Source organism: Branchiostoma belcheri, unplaced genomic scaffold (genome assembly GCF_001625305.1).
Source record: "Branchiostoma belcheri isolate BF01 breed outbred unplaced genomic scaffold, Haploidv18h27 scaffold56, whole genome shotgun sequence".
Lineage (NCBI taxonomy): Eukaryota > Metazoa > Chordata > Leptocardii > Amphioxiformes > Branchiostomatidae > Branchiostoma > Branchiostoma belcheri.
This window is the reverse complement of record NW_017804198.1, coordinates 36,260-58,993: the sequence shown is the minus strand read 5'-3', so window position 1 is coordinate 58,993 and position 22,734 is coordinate 36,260. Positions and strand designations below refer to the sequence as shown.

At 40.7% G+C, this 22,734-nt stretch overlaps 1 protein-coding gene across 2 annotated transcripts in view; it reads left to right on the top strand.

Annotated features, from left to right (window-relative positions):
- Positions 1–6,381: 6,381 nt before the first annotated feature.
- Positions 6,382–22,734, top strand: part of LOC109481592 — a 17,855-nt gene continuing 1,502 nt past the window's right edge. Inside the window, exons 1-5 of one of the 2 annotated variants that reach the window (XM_019784177.1) lie at positions 6,382–6,696; positions 9,779–11,876; positions 12,507–12,739; positions 14,365–14,437; positions 16,969–17,202. In XM_019784177.1, coding sequence (XP_019639736.1) covers positions 9,788–11,876; positions 12,507–12,739; positions 14,365–14,437; positions 16,969–17,202 — 2,629 coding nt within the window. In that variant the 5' untranslated portion in view covers positions 6,382–6,696; positions 9,779–9,787. Of the gene's footprint in view, positions 6,697–9,418; positions 9,525–9,778; positions 11,877–12,506; positions 12,740–14,364; positions 14,438–16,968; positions 17,203–22,734 lie in introns of those variants that run through there. The other variant, XM_019784178.1, reaches the window with a different exon arrangement.

Here is a 22,734-nt window from a genome sequence, read left to right as displayed (position 1 = left end):
AATGTTAGCAAAATAACTCAAGTATTTGTAAAATGTTTATCCATGCTTATAATTTTTGGCAGGCAGATTGCTATTGTCGGGACCAAGGTTAAGTTCCTTAATGGACTTCATGGGGGGTTTCGTTGTCACTGCAGGGGGCATTTTCTTAATTTTCTTGTGAGCAGGATAACTTGTGTATATGTGGATGGAAGTTAATGAAATTTGGTAGGCATGTTACTATGATAGTCACCAAGATTGTGTTTAAAGATGAGAGTCTAGGGGGTCGATATTTCCCGGTAATAGACCTTTTGTGTTTGTTTGTTTGTTTGTAGTTCAAGTTCCAATGTAGCATTAGTCTAGATTTTTGTATGGTGTATATGTATAGTGATATAGATTTGGTGGTGTAAGTTTGACCTCTTTTGTTTTATAGGAATGTGGAAAAGAAGTTATATTGTTCTTATTTTTTGGTTGTATGTAGGTCAACGACCTTCTGGCCAATATAGAGTAGGACAGCTGTATAGGTTGTGCTCTGTCTTTTATGTAGGTCATCGACCTTATGGCCAGAACAGCTGTCTGTCAGCGCTAGCTGTCCATGTTATTTGTATACTATTTAGTATTCAGTTTTCTGTCCCTTTTTTTTTCTATTGGTTGGTTATAGGCAGTAAGCCTCGTTTGCATAGGATATTTGTGCTATAATTATATAAGTGCTGTGTGTGCTATCGATGAGCTAGGTTACAGGTCTCAACAGTATTTCTTTAATGGTGGAGTTTCCTTGGATTTCTCGGTGTGGAGACCTCAACTATTGCCAGTATAGGGTATGTGTTTTTCTCCTTTTCTTACAATAGTTGCATTTTCCAGTAGCATGTCTTGCGTACTAACAGTGAAACGTCAAGTGGTCGGCGTTACTTTGCGTCGCAATATGTAGGATAATGCGTTATGGAAGGTTAAAAAAAATCCAAGTTTCTCGGGGGTGCATATTCCCGGACCCGTTTTATTGCTTGCGCTTTGGCGCCTGGCGCCCGATGCGCCCTTGCAAAGTATAGGCGCTTTCGTAGACACATTTGGGGATCAGGCCGGGCAGGGAACACTAGTATAAACTTGTTGTCTTATTCAGAAAGACTATGGAATTGTCTCGCCGCATTGTGGGTGACTGCGGATTTAGCGGGAATAGAAGAATGTACCTCTGACGAAGACATGAGATCTCCGACCTCAAGTATTTTAATTTTGTTTGTACTGCAATCTTTTGACTTGTTATAACTGTTCCTTTACCTGGAAACTCTGCCTTCAGGGCATTGATTTCCATGTTAGACTTATCCACCATGAAGTGGCTTGGCATCCAGTCAGGATTCCACACCTTGAAGATGTTCAATGCCTCCTGAATGTCTTCTGTCTCCTCCTTCTGCACGATGAAGCATCCGACCACGGCATAGCAGACATTCGTTCGGACACACAGGAAGAAGAGGGGGATCGAATACCGGCATGTCCGATAGGTCGCATCCAGCAGACACATTTGTCCCCCATACATGTGTAAAAGCCTCTGTTGCCAGTGTGTCTGGTAGCAGAACAACAGCTTTGTTGAACTGCCGTCCTCCTGAAGTTGGCTCGCCCTGAACTTGATATGGCAGCAGGACTCTGTAGCCCATCTGGTGGTCAATGTCTGTAAATGGATGAAAAGAAAGAGTAAGACATTGTCATCCTGGCTCCTTATGTAGCAAACATAAGAAAACAATATTGCTATATTGGAGCATGATTGAAATACATTTTTCTGCAAGTAAGCAAGGAAGCAAGCAGCAGATTCAAGTAGGTATCATTATGAAAAATATGACAAATGTATTTTTGCAGGGAATGTCTCATTGTGTATATTATTACCTGCAGATTAACCTGGTCGTCTTCAGAATTTCTTGTGTGTTTCTTTCCTTTTGACAAGATGTTTCGGATGTCCTTGTCAGTGGGATGATAACGGCGACGTGTCAGTGGGGGTAGGGGTTGTCCTCGCAGTAGCTCATCCTTTACGAACGTATTGATGTGCCGCCTGAACTCGCTGACCTTGCGTGCACCATCTGAGGCGAGTTTGAGGATGAGCTTCTCTATTTCGGGGTCAACGGGCTCACGCAATTCAGCGGCCTGTGCAGTAATAGAATCAATGACTTACTAATTGAACATAATATTATGTCTATGTTAGGATTTCTTGTAAAATTGCCAATAACATAAAGTTCTGTACATAACAGCAAAAAAGAACATCATATGTTTATATATGTTCATAAGGATTAACAGACCTGACCTACTTATAAGTACATGATAGACTTTTTTTTATAATACTGGCCCAGGAAGAAATGAACTAAACAGAACATAATGCAGTTACCTCTCCAAGAATGGGGTGGTTCTCGTGCTCTGTAATGGATGGAAATCGGGCATGGTATTCCACGATTCCTTCAACTGTTGAAGAGCTGGACTTTAACTCAGCTTTCAGGGCTAATGAAGCCTGCCTCTGCAAGGCCTTGGTGTTCTCTGAAATCTTGTAGAAGAAAATATACCTAGTGAGACAGTGTAAAGTATGACAGGTGCGTTTCCTTTGTCTATGTACCAAGTGAGATGTGAGTTATAGGTGAGACTGTGTACAGGTGAGACAAGTGTGTTTTCTTTGTCTTTGACTACCTGAAAACACACCAAACTCACTTGTAAGGTACCTAACCTGTTCCCTTGTTGAAGGAAACACATCTAACTCACCTAACGTGGTCCCTCACCTAAGGAAACACAGCCTACTGAATTTGCTTTTTATCTCCCATGCTAATGTTATAAGGTCATCTGGAAGTTCCCAGAGGGGAAATGAGGAGGAGGAGCAGGGGTGTAAAAATGAGCTCAGAGCCAATGACAGGAGACAGGATAACTCCCAGCTAACCAAGTAGTAGAGTAGTTGGAGTGTTGTACCTTGAAACCAGGAAATTTGATGACCTGTGTTGCAGTCAACTTGGCAGGGCAATTCAACTTCTTTGTATGCTGTATCAGCCTCCTGCTTGGTGTGAAGTTATGGTCTTGACGCTATTGAATAGTATAAATCTGTTAGCATATCTTTGGAGTTTGAAGATGACATATAGCAGTCTGCTATGAACTGTACAAATGCAGTCTAATTTGTATAGTTGTTACCATGGAAATTACCATTGACATGATCAAGACAGTCTTGTTATCCTCATCTCCTTGGCCAGTTATGCAAATTACAGTTGTGCAGTATATCTCACAGGAATTTTGTGCCCAGTCATTGGATCAATAATGTTACCTCCTATGAACCAAAGATTTTATTTTGATTTTAACTCTTAGTTTAATTTAGTCAAAGACAATGGAAATATGTAAATACTAGTATACCGCTTTTGCCTCTTTCTGTGCCTTGTATTTCTCCTTCTGTTTGAGCGCTTTGTCCTTTCCTTGGTGACATGCGTAGACAATCCTCCCCACAAGCTGAAATGGTACACCATCATAGTCTACATCTGTCAGGCTCCAGTAGGTCTGTCTTTCTGGTGAAGGTTGGACATCTGGATAATTGGATGATACACAATTCATCTAGTGATAAAAATGTATTGCTAACAATCAAGTCCAGGTAATGCTATACATGATTTTCATCCTGATGTTATTTTATGTGCAGGATCAAGAAGACATTCATCAAAGAAGTGGAAGTATGGTAATACAGTTTTTTGGTAAGTTTCTACATATTACTCCATTTATATTTATAAGTTCATTTTCCATGGCTGGGGACAAGGTTGGGTTTCTTACAGGTGATTTTTAAAAGTTCATTTTCCATTGCTAGTGACCAGGTGTGGTACCTTACAGGTGATTTAAGTTCATTTTCCATGCCTTGGGACCTACCCCAAGTACACTCATCTGTCACACCTGTAAGGCCTGTTATCTAGTCTCTACTCCAAGAACACTCATCTGTCACACCTGTAAGGCCTCTTATCTAGTCTCTACTCCAAGTACACTCATCTGTCACACCTGTAAGGCCTCTTATCTAGTCTCTACTCCAAGTACACTCATCTGTCACACCTGTAAGGCCTGTTATCTAGTCTCTACTCCAAGTACACTCATCTGTCACACCTGTAAGGCCTGTTATCTAGTCTCTACTCCAAGTACACTCATCTGTCACACCTGTAAGGCCTGTTATCTAGTCTCTACTCCAAGAACACTCACCTGTCACACCTGTAAGGTAAATTATCTAGTTCCTGGTCTAAACGCCTGGCTCCCAGCCACGAGAAATGAACTTACTCACCTATAAGGTACCCCACGTGGTCCCCAGCCATGGAAAATGAACTTAACTTACCTGTAATGTACCACACCAGTTCCCCGCCCATGGAAATGAAATTTTGAGCATTTATTAATGTCTTTCAACCAAATATTGGTCAGATTTGTCAATTTATTCATCTTTTCGAGAAAAAAGGTACAGGCATTTTTTACAAGTGATTTTCCAAAATTAATAAACGTACCATCCCAAAATAAGAACGTCACTGGGTGGATGTTCAGGCCAAAGAAATCATACTTTATTTTAGAGGTGAGAGTACCACGGGCCGCTTTATATTTGTCTTATAATTATTTTCTATTATTCTCATATGTCTTTGGCTCATTTTCGCTTGTTTCTGCTTATCTTCGCTTGTTTCCGCTTATTTTCAAATCTTCTGGAGATTCCTTTGTTTTATTTCATTCTTTTGAAAACATAACTTCCCAGTCTGTATGACTCCATATGATTTTGATATGGTATTTTTTATACATTTAAAAATTAGTTTTCATACATTTCAGGTGGCAGTGCCAGCACAGATCCCCGAGGAAAACCTACATTAGTAACTGCCTGCAGCTCAACTACCAAATAACTAATATGTTCAGTTGCCCCAGCTTGTCTTCAACTTTTTGTAATCTTTGTGTAGATTTGAACTTCAGGCTAAGTAACTCACAACTGTGCATAGCAATTAGTATATGTCTCATGCTTGTTGACAACAAATATTAACGAGTGAGATCTACAGGTAGTCCATGTAAAATATATACTTATAATAGTACTTTCTGGTACATGTATGCTTATATAATGAGTGAAAAGGATTCACCCAAGGAGGAAGTTAGCTGTAATGTAACCATGGAGGTAAAAGATGATGTAACAAAGGTTGCTAGGCGTACATACTGTTAAAGCCACCAGGTCCTGATCATCATATTATTATAGAATGGTAATGTAATTTTGAATTTTTTTTTGTTGCAAACTTTAGTTCCATGGAAAAGAAATTTATATGGAACATGACAACATTTTCTCATCAACTTACTGTTAGATGTTTTATGACATTAGAAAATCATTTGTGAAATGGCAATGTAACCGCATTCTGCATGTATGCCAAGCCAAGTGTATGTACATGTATGATGTACAAATGTACTATCATTTATTCAATTGCAAAGTTTAAAAAGAATTACATACATCACAATGGATCTTATGATGTTGAATTTTTTAATGAGAAACATTATTCTAAGATACAATACATGGGTAAGCCTTGATGTTATACATTCCTAGGGCTGTGGTTGGGTGGTTTGTTAAAATGTGTTATCTATAGTAACGTTATATATAGTAAAGTCTTATTTATCTGAAACAGTAGTGGGGTTCAAATTTGTTTCACATCTTCCAACACTCATTTTTTGGCAATCCTTATGCTGCCACCAAATGTATTTCTATTAAAGTTTGCAGAAATGCAGTATTACAGCTTCTTTTGTCATTGTATTTTCATAACACATGTGCGTACTTAATAACCTGGTGAAAACTATCTAAAATAGAGGTTTTCGGTGCTCTTGGTTCTTACTGATGGGACGACATCTGGTATTAATTAATAAGACACCACGTAGAGTGACACCGCATACTGCTTGGTCCCAAAGAAAATAGACAATTCTCCGTCAATGACCTACATTTACAGCTCAAAACATCACATTTATGGTTTTTCAGGCACGTACTCGTTACTTTTACCCAGTCAAACGTCTGTACATTAAGCATCAACAGTGCGCATTTCGCGCGAAAACTTGTCAGAAACACGATGAATGAAAAACTTACCCTTTCCCCCGAAAAACTTATCCTTTTTGCTCTGGACATACTTGACCATTGTGGATTTCTCGATAGTGGCAAGATTATCCTCGAAATCTTTAAGGGAAAGAAAGATTTCTTTACTTTGGGCCAGCTGCGCCCCCTTCGTCACGGCAGAAGTTGCCGGTTCCGCCATGGCGTCGTTCCCAAAGCACCATGCGCTACCCCGGGAACGAGTGGAACACGTCACCGGTCAGAGGTCACGGGGTATTTAAACCAGATACGGATCCATTCTAGTCTTCACCTACCTAGGTCTAGCTCCGTCATCCCCCGCGCATGCCTTCCCGCGCGGTTGATTTCGACAACAAAAAACATGTCAACAATGAAATTAGCATATATTCTACCATTTTAGAGCAATTTAGTCACTAAATCAATCATCTTCACTAAGACAATCTTTAAGTATGTGCTTTAGGTGAACGGGGAGAGGTGAACAAGTAGAATCGATGTTTTGTTTTCGCGAAAAAACGATGAAATTTGCAGGTATGAAGCGTGGATCTGGTTACATGACGGTGGGGAAACCCCGACCGTAGCGTGGGTTGAGGCAGGCGGGGGGGAGACACGCCGGACTCAGCGGGACTTGGCGTGGGAAGACGCCGGGATTTGTGGCTTACCGCAGGCACGCTCAGGTATGTTTTGTGTACAGAATTATTCAGCTATCTGACAGGCGGTTTCCTGTGTTTTGAAACGGCAAGTTGTGGTTGCGAGATCATAACAAAAGGTCACATAGTTTATAAACATGGTCGCACTCGCTTACTTTGTTTTACCATGGAGGTAGAGGTATCATGGTCTTTCCCACACTGAAGCCCGACTCTAACTGGTCTAAGCTAAGTGAAATGTAGCGTTATAATATTTGATTCTTCCTGATTTGATTCTTCCTTCTTACTAACGTTCAAACGAAGTCTCGTCGAAATTATGTTGTACATAATTTATTAATGGCAGCCTTTGTTGGTGGAGTTTTTTTGTCTACCATGTAGGTCTGTACTACTACTATATCTGCTCAGTATGACCACAACCACTATCAGCCACTCGGTTTCGTGAATGACAGGTTGATCAAAATACTCGCAGTAAAAAGACCCCCTCCATCCCCCAAATGAGCCCAGCCAATATTATTGTTCCAGGACTGCTATATATATATAGTACTACTAGTAGTATATAAGTTATAACTGTATAGAGGCTTGTAAATTAGATCTAAAACAATGTACATGAATTAATGGTTAACTAACTGAAGTAACAAAGAATTGATAAGGTTTATTTATTCATTATTCATGGAATCCTGATATATTATAAAAAAACAACAACTGTACAGTGCTACAGAGACACTGATATCATATTTTTCTCATGAAGACTTTAAAAGTTTGGTGTATTGCTATCGGATGTAATGTTACATGCAATGATGCTTGTCATTTGTTATCTGTTCTTATTACTGTAATACTCCCTAATGTCGCTGGCTACCACGACATAATTTAGGGATCTGGCGGAAGCTATGGAGGATGGCAGCCAGGCTAGAATATAACTCCTATACACTCTGAGAAATAATTATTTACAAGTAGATGATTTGTGGTTAGGTAGACTGTCAGCTGAGCAGCATGTATGTATCCCATTTAAAGGAGTCTGTATTGATTACCCCTGCTACAGATTATAAGCATATAATAAACCAGCTGGGCACTTTCATTTCAATTAGCCCCAGACTTAATAACCTGTAAATGATCAGAAGCCATTTTTTATCAACTACAAATTTACTTTACTACATAAAATACATGGACCATCCTAGAAGTTGTAGATCCGGAAAAGCCTTCCATCATTAACTGATAGACCAAATGGCCGTTGTATTATAAGTTGATAACGTAATTTGTTTCCTTTGCAATCACACAATGTTAATGCATGTATCAAAATTCTAGATGAAACCCTACATGGAATATTGGCTGTTGTAATTTCATGATTCAAATTCAATCATAATCTATACTAAGTACTTGAACAAAAAAAAACATCACAACAATGTAACTTTTGCTTTTGCCCCACAGATGGGATGCTATTGTCAGAGGTATATGTATTGACTATTGTTCATTTTTCACACCTGGCTTCATGATAACAATCTTTATTTGATATAATAGTGAAACTGCAGCAGGTGCAACTGGGACATGTCTGGGCATGTTTGTTGTTTTCTTTCTTTGTCCCAGCCTGCCTGAACTTGAGAGCCCTGACAAGGGTGTAAGGTTTCACAGCAGGGAGCTAGAATTTTCGATGAAGGTTGGACATCCAGGTAGTGAGATACCCCCAAAAACAGTTAGTCAAGCAACTGCATAGAATTTGAAAACTATCAATGCAACTGTATCATCCTTGCAAAACATAGTGGATGCAACTTGAAACGTCTGACTTGTAGTACAAGTTGTACTGTTTTCAAATTCTATTCAGTTTCTTGCAATGAGTACTAGTAACTGTTTTCTGTGTAAATACCTGATATTTAATCCCACTTTACACTGATTGCCAATGGCACAGAGGTGTGAAAATGAAAGTGTTGTGTTAACACTTCACAGATCTGTCACTGTGTGTCAATGGTTAACGAGGTTGGCTTTCAGATAAGTTTGAAGGTTGACTCGGTTGCTCAGTAACAGGGCATGATGATAATGAAATGAAACTTTATTGCATGTTCATTCCCCGGGGGGATAAATGCACAGATGTACAGAGTACAATGTACTAGAGAGTACTACAACAATAGTGATATAAAAAGGCTAACATCGGGTCTAAGGTATACAATGCTAAAAAAGAAATATAAATATATATTTAAGTGATACAGATCTAAGGTCTAATGGCTTCTTCTCTCTTTTTGAAACATTTTGAAATATACTTACATACTTCATTGATGACGTCTATATTCGTACATGACATGATATATTTAAAAGTGTCTTCCTTTGATAATGTTTTACATTTTTTGTCGAACTTAATTGAACTGAACAGTGATTTACGTTCGTTATCATATAATATACAGTCAAGCATAAAATGCGATTCATCTTCAATACAAGAATTATTACAGAATTTACATAGTCTATCTTGTAACAGTGTACGGCTATGCCTGCCAGATTCTATGTGTAGAGGGTGGTCGCTAATACGGAGTTTACACATAGCTCTGCGTTTTCAAAATTTGGAATGTCTAAATATGATGACATGTAGATGATAAAACAAAGACTCACTAGTGTGTAGATGTGTGTCATACAAAAGAAATAAGCCTCCACCAGGCTAGCCTCTTAGCTATATATAGACAGACTTCTAAGCTCTACCAGGACAATTTGTTTGTTTATACTATAGAAACAGCTAAGATCATCAGTGGCTTCTTTTTGGGAGACCGCGTACTAGATGGTCGGACGTCAAGAAAGAAAAGTGTCACTCTAGCCCCTTGTAGAATTAGAAGAAAATGCTGCCGTACTAGAGTCTGTGCAGGAGTCCAAATAACCAACAGGTACTAAGTACTTACTAGTAGTTGAGGATGGAGAATAAATGGACCTTCCTCAATTTGGAATATTCGTTTTTATGCTAGTACTAAGACATAAACCAGGTTTAGATTTAAAAAAGACGACCATGCTAAATACCTCATTCTCTTCAAGAATTCTTTTTGTCTTGCTTTAGAAAAATAATTTTGATATTGCCAGTTGCAATACTGTTATAAGAAGTTCTACCTCTATATATGCGCTAACTGAGTGTTTTGTATTCCAGGTGATGTAAATGCAAGCAGTACAAGCCTTCCCCCCGGCAGATAAGATCCTGTTGCAGGCCAGTGTTGGGAACCGGTCTCATGTGGAACTCCGCGGTCTGTACCTCACCTCTCTCCCGTGGAAAATCCTCCAACCTCCGCTGTGCACGTCCGTTACTTACCTGGACATCAGCTATAACCGGCTGTCTGTCTTACCGCACACCGTTGGAGTTTTAAACAACCTCCAGTATCTGTACGCACACGATAATGTGCTCCATTCCGTCCCTGCAGAAATCTCCTGTCTGCCGCACCTCAGGGTGTTGGACTTTTCACGAAATCGCATCCTCGAAATTCCAACCACCCTAGCTCAGGCTAAGAGCCTTGAAGCGGTCAACTTTTCAGGGAATCGAATCAGCATACTCAGTCCCGAAATTCTGTGCATTCCGACGTTAAGGCAGCTCCATGTGATCAGGAATCCCGTTCAGAACGTTCCGTGGGACGTTGTCCGAGCTGGCTTGGACGCGCTGCGGAAGTTTTTCGACATAGATGTACCAAAGATTTGCTCTCCACAGAAATCTGAACCAAGAAGACTCTCACTTGCTGAACAGCTAAATTCTGTCACTCTAAAACCTTGCAGTGTTGGGGAGAAAGAGTTGGAAACATCGAATGTGGCGGAAGTGTCAGACAAAGAAGACCAAGCCAGCGAAACATTTTCCACTTACTCCAAGTGTAGCGCTGTAGGCTGTATGGTCAACTGTGGTAGAAACGGTCGGGACAGATGCTGGTCATCTAGTGATCGAGGCTACTACTCTTCATCCAACTTTGACATCAATTCTCTCTCCTACGGCTTTGCCGCCATCGACCTGACCAATGAGGACCAGCTAAGTTGCCATGGCGACTACGACAGCGAGGGTGAAACGGACAGAGACAGTAATTTTGACGACACTGACGAGAAGTGTAGCTGTTACCATGGTGATGACGTAGGTTCGGACTCTGATGACGACTTGTTTCAGGCCAGGAGAAAGCGACTTCCTGACAGAACCCTTCTCTTGACATACAAGCAAGTGTCGGTCGTTATCCCCGAGCACAACCGCAGCGGACACATCCAGGCGGAATTCTTCCTCGACATTCTGGAAGACGTCCGGTACCTCCCAGCTGAGGTAAAATCCGTGAGTCGTACGTCCCAATGTTCGGTCCACGCCAGCAGTGTTGTCTGCATGGAACCACACGGCGCTCAGTTCTACCCAGATGAACCTGCCCTGATCACCGTGCCGCTACACGCAGACCCCAGTCCCTGCGACAAGGTGGTGTGTTTGAGCAGTCAGACTTCGGAAGGACAAAAGCCGACATGGGAGCGGATTCCAGAAACTCAGTGGAGTTACAGCGACGGAAAAGTCACTATAAGAACAACACACTTCAGTTTGTTCACAGTAATCATACGGAGGGTGTATCCTGAGACAAAAATGGTTGTGTCAGCAGGAGGGGGTACTATGAAACTGGAGGGGGTGCCTGGAGCAGAGGTACATTTTCCCAAGGGTTCCGTTCACACTACAATGGAGGCCAGTATGAAGGTGCTGTACGCAGACCCCCCTTATGGACAAGATGAAGTAAACAGCCCCCCTTGTGCCATTGCTACCCCTGTGGTAACACTGGGTCCACACGGATACCAGTTTGCTACAGAGACAGACCCTGTAGTAGTCAAACTTCCCATCCCAGATTACAGCCAGATTTTGGACAGGTTCGGTCACGACATCGCACTAACCGTCTGGCACAGTCCGACCAATGAGGAAGAGCCTCTCGCTTGGGAGAAGTTAGAGGTTGATCACCGTATCGAAGAGGAGGGTGGAAACCACATGGTCTGTTTCCCCGTGACGCACTTTTCCTGGTACCGCGTGCTCTGGGACATACTAGCGACGAAGATGCACGCGGCGAAGATGGGCGTGTCATACTTCTATCCCTACACACAGTTCAGTATGATGTGTCAGGCCCTGATGCAGGAGTTTCAGACACACACGTTCGGGTTAGAGGTCATCTGTTACAGGAGTGGGAAGCCGCTACCTGAGATCGGAAACTACCAACACAGGGTGGGGGGCAGCATCAAACCACGACTCATGAAACTGGGTAGGTTGTAAAATTATTTGTAATACTATGTTGTTCTTCTTGGCTTGGCTTCGTTTTGTCTAAAAATTTGTTGTCTAAAAACAGTTACGCACTGTATTGAAAAGGTTTCATGTGTTAGATTGGGAAAATTGTCAATGATTTGCTTGACAATATATGTGACAAATTTACATACCTTTGGCCACACCAATTTAATTTGTTAATATGAAGCAATATGGTAATTGATAAGAAAAGGCCTAATAGGCATCCTTGGCATCCTATGCTATGCTAAGGGCAATAAACTCAAAATACCACATGAACAGACTCGTTTGAAATTTAGACATTGCATTTTGAACATTTTTATTAATAGGTAAAAGAGGACTTTCTTCAACTGTTGGGGCCAAAATTTGAGGACCAGGTTGATTAATAGAATCAGAAATTTTTTAGATGTGAATCATAAAGAAATTTAAGGAATGAGTCAAATTGATTGAATTAATTGCTTAAAGGGGATTAGGTGTTTATTTTGCTCAGGTACAAGTACATCAGATATCTAGACCTGTGCTGATAATTTTAGTACAGTACAGTACAGTACAGGTACATGGTTAGGTCCTGCTCTTACAGATAAATGACTTGATATTGTCCGACCCATTTCAGGTGCGATCACCGTCAGGCTGGTTTCAGAAGTGTTTGAAGCTGATACAGATGCGGGAGAAGATGACTCTCTGGCCCAGACCGAGGCTGACTTCCGCGGACAGGAGTTCGACAAGTCCTTCGCTTGTCGCTTCAAGGACCGACCAATAGAGAGAGGGGTTTTTGGGAAGGTGTTTGTTGAGAGGAGGGTCCAGGAGGGGGTTTCTGAGCAGGTTTTCCACTTCAACTTGACAAAGGTAAGTCTTTTGATTTGAAAAAAAGTTCGAGCTTACATGACTTTGTATATTCATTTGGCAGATCATCAGTGATTGATTACCTGTATTACATCTACTCTCATCTGCCGAATAAACATACGGGTACGTTTATTTTTTTTTGGCCCAAACATCCACCCAGTACGTTCTTATTTTGCACAGTACGTTTATTAGTTTTTTGAAAACCAGTAATTTTTTTCAACTTCGTGTGAAAAAAATTGACAAATCATCGACGTGAAGACGTTTATAAACGCATATTGTAGCGAGAAACTTGTCATTTTCGGGCCGGTTTTTGCAATCACCGCGTGCATAAATTCGTCTGAATGTTCTATTGTCATGGGTGGTGCTTATCAAAATACAAAATATCAAATGCTCTTTTTTTTGTCTATTTAAATTCCTAATTGCAAATAACAGTTAAAGATTTGTGCATATATCAGTAAGGGTGCATTTTAGTACAAGAGACACAGGTTACCCGTCAATTTTGGTAATTTGTCCGGGGGGTACGTTTATTCCGGGGGGTATGTTTATTCGGCAGATGAGAGTAAATGCAAATTTAAAGGTAAAAATCCTTTTTCTTGCCACACTTTTTCTTGAATTACTATACTTTAATTTGTCTACTGCTAATAAAATAACGTGTACTCCAATTTTACATATTTTAAGTTTTGGGATTTTTTGATTTACAAAATGTAAGTACATTGTGGTTCTTGCATGCTTTAATTTTTGTTTGTTTGCTTGAACATGATTTAAGATTAAGAATTCAATATGCTTTGACCTCACCATAAACCTTAACTAGAAGCCAGTAAAAAGCAGTTTTCAAGCAGATGTTTAGGCTTCAACTTACTTTTGATGTGTTTAAGGCATTTTTTTGTTCAATAGCAGCCACCAAAAGATCTAGATCTGCATGGAGATTGAGGAAAAAGCACTTGATTCCTGTTGAAAGTAAAAGAACATGCAAGCAGAATGCACTGCTCCTGCGCAAAAACTGGATTTTTTTTTTTTTGTTAGATTACATTGTGTGGTCAACGTTGCATCAGAATTTTGCCCGTTGCAGACAATGTATTAAATTTCTGACACATTTGACATATATAGATGGCATGTCATATGCAAATACGAGACGTTCTGTCGAAGTGTTTTGCGTAATACATGGTTTATGTGTTTTGCTTGAAGGCACAATAAGGCCACACCAATTTAATTTGTTGGTTCTTGGATTCGCCTCTTCGTTTTTTTCTGATTTCCAAAAGGAAAAAAATTTGATTCTGATCCTGAATCAACTGAAAAATGCTCATGTTTTGCCCCCCCCAATAGTTGAGGACATTCCTTTTCTTCCTGGTTGTTACAGTTTTCCCATCTATCATTGCAGTGGTTTGATTAAAAGTTCAAAATTCATTGTTTAAATTTTAACCCAGCCTTTTGTGTTGACTTCATGGCTCATTTTGTAGCATTTAAGTCTATAATAGGATGCCTAGACCTGTTTTATTTTTATTTTTTTCGCCCTGTCGCTTCATATTTTTTCTGAAAAAATCCGAGAACCAACAAATTAAATTGGTGTGGCCTAAATTCTGCCAACGTGATTTAGGACAGAAAAAGGCTGACCACTCCCTTTGTTTCAGAGTGGGAAGGAGGTTGACCTTTCACCCCAGATGGACGAGGAGTGGCAGGTGGTTGCTCTCAGGGAACTCGCAGGTCAGCAAGGCATTCTGGGATTAGGCAGTTTTACTGGTACAATTTCAAAAGTGTGGACTGTGGAGTCACCCAAGGGAGTTTTTATTGCAAAGAAAAGGAAAAAGCCAAAAGAAAATTGACTTATTATGCAAGTCATACCACAAAGAAAGACCTACATGTATTTTGTCGTATATCTTCAATTTGAGGAAACATATCTATAATGAAACAAAGGTCACTTTGAAGATTTTGAGACTTTTACTGCCCCTGATTGTTCACCAAAATGCCAACTCTGTAGTAGACATACCCTTTGGTGTTGAATTACATTATGTTACAAGTTGCAGGACAGATTAAGAGTTGGAGAGGCTGGTTATCATAGAATTTGTTTGAGTAAGAAGAAGGGAGATCAGTAGTTTGTTAAGATGTTAACTAGGTAAAGATCATGCATTTAATGCTTTGCAAACGTTACCTTTCTACATGTAGTTTTGTGTAATTGTTATAAAGTTAAAAACCAATCACTAATAAATGATAATCAGGGCTCGAAATTCATTTTTGGGAATACTTAGTAGGCGCACTGGTGCACCCAACCTAAAAAAATTAGATGTACCATATCAAACAAAACCTACTTGCAGGTCTTACTGCTCCTCTTCTGAGCTTGAATCTAAAATGAGAGCTAACTTTAAAATCCTAAACAAGTATTACAACAAAGATTTTGTTATTTTTCTGATACTTATACCCCCGTCACATTGTCGACGAGCTTCGGCCGTATTTGTCAATCGCCGAAAGATCGGCCGATTTTGAGATCGACCGACGATCGCGCGTATTTTTGGCTTGAAAATCGTCGCGGTCACATTGTGCGAGGCTCGGGCGATTGCTTGGGAATACATCTATGATAATGAAGTCCCTATGACATGGCAAGCAGATGAAGCAAGGCCAGTGTATCCACCTAAAAATGAATAGTTTGGACAATCTTTATGTTTGACCTGTCGTAATATTTTTTTAACAAAGTAATGGAGCGGACTGGCAGAATGAAATAGAAATAGAAACAGGAATTCTGTGAAAGATCCAACTCAAATACTACCACAAGAGCCACAAATGTACACTACCGTCTGGTTAACACAACGACCACATTTTTAACCAGACAGGAGTCGGCCGAAGCTCGCTAGACACACGGGCGTACGTTGCCCGAGTTACGGTCGACGATCTATCGATGCTGGCACGATTTCTACACCATTCAACCAAAACGTACAACAAGACATAATGATTATCATTGTATCAAAATTTTTTATACACGTGTACCTGAACAAAGCTAACAATATATATTGTTCTAAAACTTTGCCTGTATAGTATACTTGTGTCTAAAATAGTATGAATCTTCCGGTAAACAAGATTATTAGTCATTCAATGTCAACAAAGTAGACAGAGGTAAAAAGACCCATGCAATATAAACTTCAACTAGTAAGTAATATCGATATCTATCACATGAAGGCACCCTAAGGAAAAAAAAGTCAACCTCATTCCAGAATGAACAAGTGTAAACGTTAATTTATAATACAATCATCTGAAATAAGGGCCGGCACACACCTCCTAAAAGGACAAGAGTAAAGGATTTCATGTGCGTTCAATCAGTTGAGGTAAAAATCTAGGCATTTGGCCTTATATAGTTAAAACCTCGTCATCTTTTTAAAGTGCTTTTGTTCATTAACGAATGTTGATGTAACAAAAGGACAAAGGACGATTTTGTCTATTTTTATACTTTCTCGTAAACATAACGTTAACAATCAGTGGGACGTTGCTCCTGCAAACTTTACACAGTATACTGTCAATGCAATCTCAAAGAAATGTCACAGGTGCTGAATAAATAATAACTTCACAGGAGCTCGGCCGAGGCTCGTAGAACCTTCGTCCGACACTGGCACGAAGCTCGCTCGAAGCACGCACGATTTTAAAAAACTTTGCGCAAGTCGGGCGAGGTACGGAAGAGGGTCGCCCGAATATTTCGCGAAGCTCGCGCGATGGTCGACCGTATTCAGCGACCGTCGCCCGATTTTCAAAGACGAAATACGGCCGAGACTTGTGGGATGTACGTCCGAATATCGGTCGACTCTCGGCCGCACAGGGACGAGCTACGGGCGAGCTACGCGCGAGCTGGAAACGAGCTCTGCGACCTCAAAAATCGCCGGCGACTAGTCGCTGATGTTAAGAACACGTTTCGCGTGCCAGCGAGCTTCGGCCGACTCCAAAAAATCGCCGGCGATCCCGAAAATTCGCGCGATGCTCGACGGAACATCGGGCGTACTACGGCCGTAAATGTCGTTTTGAGCTCGCCAACTAGTCGGCCGATCGATTTACGCGCAATGTGACGGGGGTATTAGAGACCAAGAATATCTGTTATACTATTATACATTTCTTATGTTTAAGATTCCTACAAAAATATTTGGGTGCACCATTGCACCCACAGAAAAAAATTAGGCGCATAATTTTTGATGCACTAAGGTGCACATGCACCCAGTATTTCCAGCCCTGACAATTATTTATTACGCTTGTGGTTCCAGCTATGCTCAGCATCACATCAGAAGAGAACTGGAGACAGTTTGCTGCAGAGCTGGGTTTCACCAGACGAGAGGTCAGCAGGTTTGGGCTGGCGGACGACCCTTTCACGTTACTGCTGACCCTGTACCAGGAGCGCGGCGGGACCGCCGAGGAGTTTATCCACGGTCTGTACGAGGTCAGCAGGAAGGTCCGCATGGGGGTGGTCAGTCAGGGCGGAGGGGAGGAGGTGGAAAGTGGTGAGTAGGACTTTGAGAACAAGAAACAGTCGCCTTGAAATATCAGACGTATCTACCGATAATTGAGATAACACTGGTCACCTCAATTTTGGAATGTCACTTTCCGAATTTTGAGACACCTATGTTGAAACCCCTAATTTTCAACTTTGCTATTCCTGGATGTACAGTGAACTTTTGCATGCCATTGGAAAGATCATGCTATCTTCATTACCAGGTTGCTTTTTTTATGGTCAGAATGTACAAATTTATCAAGATATTTGACTTTAAAAATTGCAAGCCTGGCGGTCTAGAACACACACCGTCATGCCCAGCAGCTTAGCCTTGCAGTCCTAAACTTTAGCCCGCGGCCTGAGTTAGCCAGCCCGCATCCAGACCGCATCCAATTAGCCTCATGAACACCCCATGAAAACCACTGAATTAATGAGAATTCACATTTTCACACCTGTGTAATTAACAAGTTTGTGATAAATTCATGAGAGGTCTGGGCTCAATGGTTAGCCCGCGGGCCTGAACAGGCCTGTCGGTCTGTGGACAGGCTGGGCTGATGATTAGGCCTTATGATAGAGAACCTTCAGACTTTAAACACCAAACAGAAAGTGGGAAACAAAAATATGCTTCCAAATTGATGCTTCCAGATTGATGATGGTTTACACTTCACTTCATATCACTTCATATTAATAAACACCCTTCACATTTTCAGCTAATATTTTCAATAAGTGATTACATATTATTGACAAGTATGATGTACAGGTATGAATGATGATAACTTTCATGAATATTCATTTTGAACATTTTCTGCAAAAGCTTCAGAAATTTCTACTGGAAGAATTTCTCCTGTACATGGGAAGAATTGTTCTGCTATTAAGACTGCAAAAAGTCTCTTTCTAGTAGAAAGCTTTTTGAACATGTTTGAGGAGGTGGATTTTGCTCCTGCTGTGCTACCTGGGCTGATACCTCCATTTGCAACATGAACTTGCTTTCAGTGCAAGGAGTTGTACAATGCTTTAGGAAATTCATGTTACATTTTCTTTTGTTTTTTGTCATGCGGGTCATACCTCAGGTCACCTATTGTTCCAGGCATGCAAATGACCACTGTCCAATTATCAAATTAGAGAGTCTGGTCGGGCTACCCTGACATGGGTGCACTGGCACTGGCTCAATAGCCCGAAAAAATATCCTATCAGAAAATCTCATGACATTGTAATGACAGTGTCAGATGGCCTGGGTTCACACGCTGAGAACCATGTCTTGGCCAAATCTTTCTATCCCACAACTAGTTTGTAGTGTCATGATTAGATTAGATTTAGATTATGAACAAAAAATTAATGATGAGAATCTTTACAGGATTTGTAATAAGTAGTGATGCATACCTAAACCCAATTTCAGGTTCAGGTCCGGATTCAAGTCCATACAAAATTGCATGTTGGCAACCTTGCAATGTTGTCTGGGTGAAACTTTGGCCACATAACATGGAGGCTGGTAATTGACGATGCCCGATGTCAATGTTTTCTTCATTTTGCAGCAAACATTTTGGAATCTACGGAAGGTTTTAGGTGGTTTGGAAAGAAAAGGGGTATGTGAAATGGTCTTTTATGGTAATAAGTCCGGACTCGGTTCTTGACTTTTAGTTTTTTTTGGACTTGAACCTAAACATTTTTACAAGTCCGGATCCAAGTCCAGTGAACCGGTATGCACCACTAGTAATAAGTCTAAATTACAATTTAATTGGAAGTGCTTGCCCAAGGCCTAGAGTCAATTCTATATTGCTATATTCCACATTACAAATTGTAACCATTTCGAAAAAAAACACAATGTTTCTACTAATTTCAAAGTATGATTTAAAAAAAGTAGAAAATTTTCTAATTGTTACAATATTTGTGAAACATATATAATGAAAAGAGCTGTTCATTCAGTTTGGATATTTCCCAAAAATTTAGGAACAGAACGTAAAATGCTTGTACAGCGCAGGATGTACATGTATGATAGCAGACCAGGTAGCCTGGGTGTAAGAAACAGGGGCGAGCTGTAGCGCCTATAACCCCCCCACTGTTACATGGGTACCAGACTGCTGCCAGGCTAGCTCCTTGGCTCTTGGAGGGCCAACATTTGCTCAAGGAAATGTCACCATAGAGTGATAATAGACATCCCTCAATAAGCCTATGAATTACATTGTAAAGGCTTGTTATCCCCTAGACACAAAGAACACAGTTTCTTTAAAAATGGGTGACAAAAGGGGAGGGGAGGTGATTATGATAAAATTAACAAGTTCTAACTTCCAAGCAACAACTTGAAGTTAGTCTCCAGTCAGAATCTGATCAATCATGTTAGACGTGTTTACAACTGGAGAAAGGGGATGCTTTTGCTTCCGAAGCAAAAGCATTCATTGAGTTATCAGACTGCATGAATTGTCATGACATACAAAAAATCAGATGATCATTGATCAATTACTAAGGTGACCTTGAGAGAATATTGATGTAATGTTGTAATTTTATAGAACAGGATTCTTCTTCAAGTGAATGAGTCTGAGAAACAAGTAATGACATGATTATATTTAGTCTCTATGGCCGGCCAACTCCTTTGGCCAATGATGTTCCCCTTAGCCATGGAGCTACCTCCATGCCTTAGCCGATTGCTACTATTTATTTAGCCTGCAAAGGAGTCTGGTGGAGACTACATTACATGTATATTGGTGTGGCCTAACAGTTGTATATATTTATTATGCAGTCATTCCTGCCGAAATTTCTAGGAAGGATTCTATCTGCAGGAATCTACAATGTCTTAGTAGGTTTTTCCTTCAGAAATTTCCTGCAGGAAGAAAATTTTCAAAATTAATTTCCATGTATGTTATCATTCATACCTGTCCAATTATCAAATTAGAGAGTCTGGTCGGGCTACTAGTACCCAGACATGGGTGACATGGTCTTTGCAGCTTGCACTGGGTAGCTCAATAGCCCGAAAAAATATCCAATCAGAAAACCTTATGACATTGTATATAATGACAGTGTCAGATGGCCTGGGTTCACACGTTGAGAACCATGTCTTGGCCAAATCTTTCTATCCCTCAACTAGTTTGTAGTATTATGATTAGATTAGATTTAGATTATGAACAAGAAATTAATGATGAGAATCCTAGTTTTATTTTTTAAGATAGTCGGTCATCTTTTCAGGCTCCTACTGGGTGACCCAGTACAAGCTGCCCAGATAGGGGTACTGTAATTCGACGTGTAACTCAACAACAGTCCAACTTGATAATTGGACAGTGGCATTTGCATGTCAAGAACAATAGCTAAACTTAGTAACAATTGTTCCTTGATCAGAATAATTACCTGAGAACTGTTGAACCATGGTTGAACAGAAATGGACTGAGGATTTTATAACTCCATTGCTTGAAAGCAGGTTTAAGTTGCAATGCATGTATTAGGCTTCTTGCTCATATTATATAGTACTAGAATTTTGTCTGGCAAAACTGTCTGTAACATAATTTTCCCAATGTTTCAACTGAACTAAACTGAACTTCAATGACATTCAGGATGCTCATGAGAAAAAATTGTTTCATTTTCTACCCCTAGCTGGTACAGAACGTGTTTGTAAGCTCTTCTTTCTTTTTTGTGGTCTACATGTAGTGGAAAGAGCATGCGAAGCTGAGTGATTGAGTGAGTGAATGAGGTTGAAAGCGGCAAAAATGTACAACACTGTTAACAGATGGGTGTGGATTATGCTCTCCTTCCTTATTTTCTGCTCTGAGAATGAAGTTTTACACATCACTTGGATCAGACCGCGGGCTGAGATGTAGTCCGTGAGGTATGAATCCTTACCCCACCAGGCTGAAATTGGCACAGACAGTCTGCAAACATCAATCAATTCACGCCTTCCATGCCATTGTTTTGGGCTTTTTGCACCTCTTTGACCAGAAATTCCAGACCGCGGGCTGAAGTTAGGCTGACGGTCTGAATGGTTTTTGAGTAAATCAGCCCGCGGGCTGGGATTCTACACATGTAGTCTAGTGCCTTTAGACCGAAGGTCCTGTAATTAAAACTTGCGGGCTAGTTGTTAGGCCTGACGGGCTGTTAGGAAAGACCACCGGTCTGCTTGTATTTATTATTAATGATATCTTAAGTTATGAACACTGCAGAACAATAATTTTCATATCACTGTGCTCATTACACCAAGAGCTTTATTTCTTTATTTCTTTATTTGAATTCACCACATGCAAAAAAACAAGTGGAAGGGAGGACAAAACAGGTGTATCAACGCCTTTACAAGTTGTCCTCCCAAACCTGAAATGATAATACAAAACAATACGGAACCAAGTCAAACAATAAACATTAGACATAAGACATCAAAAATCAGTGGACATGAAATATACAATTCGGTAAAAGTTATACAGAGAATTGATTATGTACAAAAATTATCAAATGTCATTATGTACAGATTAAAAAGCTAATTATGATACTAATGCGGCCTTAAAGCAGTGCATGAGGCACACCCACAAGATGTGGACCAGGAGCAGGGAACGTCGATATTGAACTGGGTGTCAAATCTCATAAACGTGGCACTCACAAGCGATCGCTTGAATGTCAAGATGTTGGACATTTCAGAGGCTTGAACCCCAATATTACGGAGGACAGGACTCAGCTGATTCCAGATGGTGACCAGCCTTGGTATGTAAGAAGAGCTGAAGGCTGATGTCCTTACTCTAATGGGGGTAAGCATGTGCGATCGGAGGTATCTAGAGGGTCTGGAAGGGAAGGATACATACTTGTGAACAATTGGTTTAGACTTAATAAACACCATGACGTCGCAAACTTCACGCCTGTGCGCAAGAGGCAACAGACCAAGGGTGGAGAGACGTTCCTTGTAGGTCAGGGTGTTCGAGTGGGCTCCTAGAATGAATTTAGTCGCCCGCCGTTGCACCCCCTCTACAAGGGACATGAGTTTGCGGGACTGAGGAGACCACAAAGGTGAGCAGTATTCTAAGATGCTTCTCACCAATGTGGTGTACAGTGCCTTGCGTACATCAGTGCTAGAGTTGAACCCGACTGTTCTTTTGATGAAACCAGTCATAGAATTGGCCCTGGCTACCATCTTTAAGATATGACTGTTCCACTGAAGGTCCGACTGGATAATGACCCCAAGGTCAGGCATACTGTCTACAGATGTAATTGTAGTATCAGACATGTGATAAGAGTACACAATAGGACTCTTAGAGCGAGTTAAACGGATAAGTTACACTTGGAAGGATGAAAAGACATCTTCCAAGTAAGACTCCAGTTGTACATAGCAGTGATGTCATTCTGCAGCTTAACACAGTCATTTAGCTTGCTGACTTCCCTAAAACATTTAGAGTCGTCAGCGAAGAGTGCTACAGTGGATTGAGTTGCTGCACAAGGTAAGTCATTGATAAACAGAAGGAAGAGAAAGGGCCCAAGAATGGAGCCCTGTGGAACACCTGATGTCACCGGGAGCCATTTGGACTGGCAACCTTCCACTACGACACGCTGACGACGATCGGTTAGGTAGGAGGTAAAACCC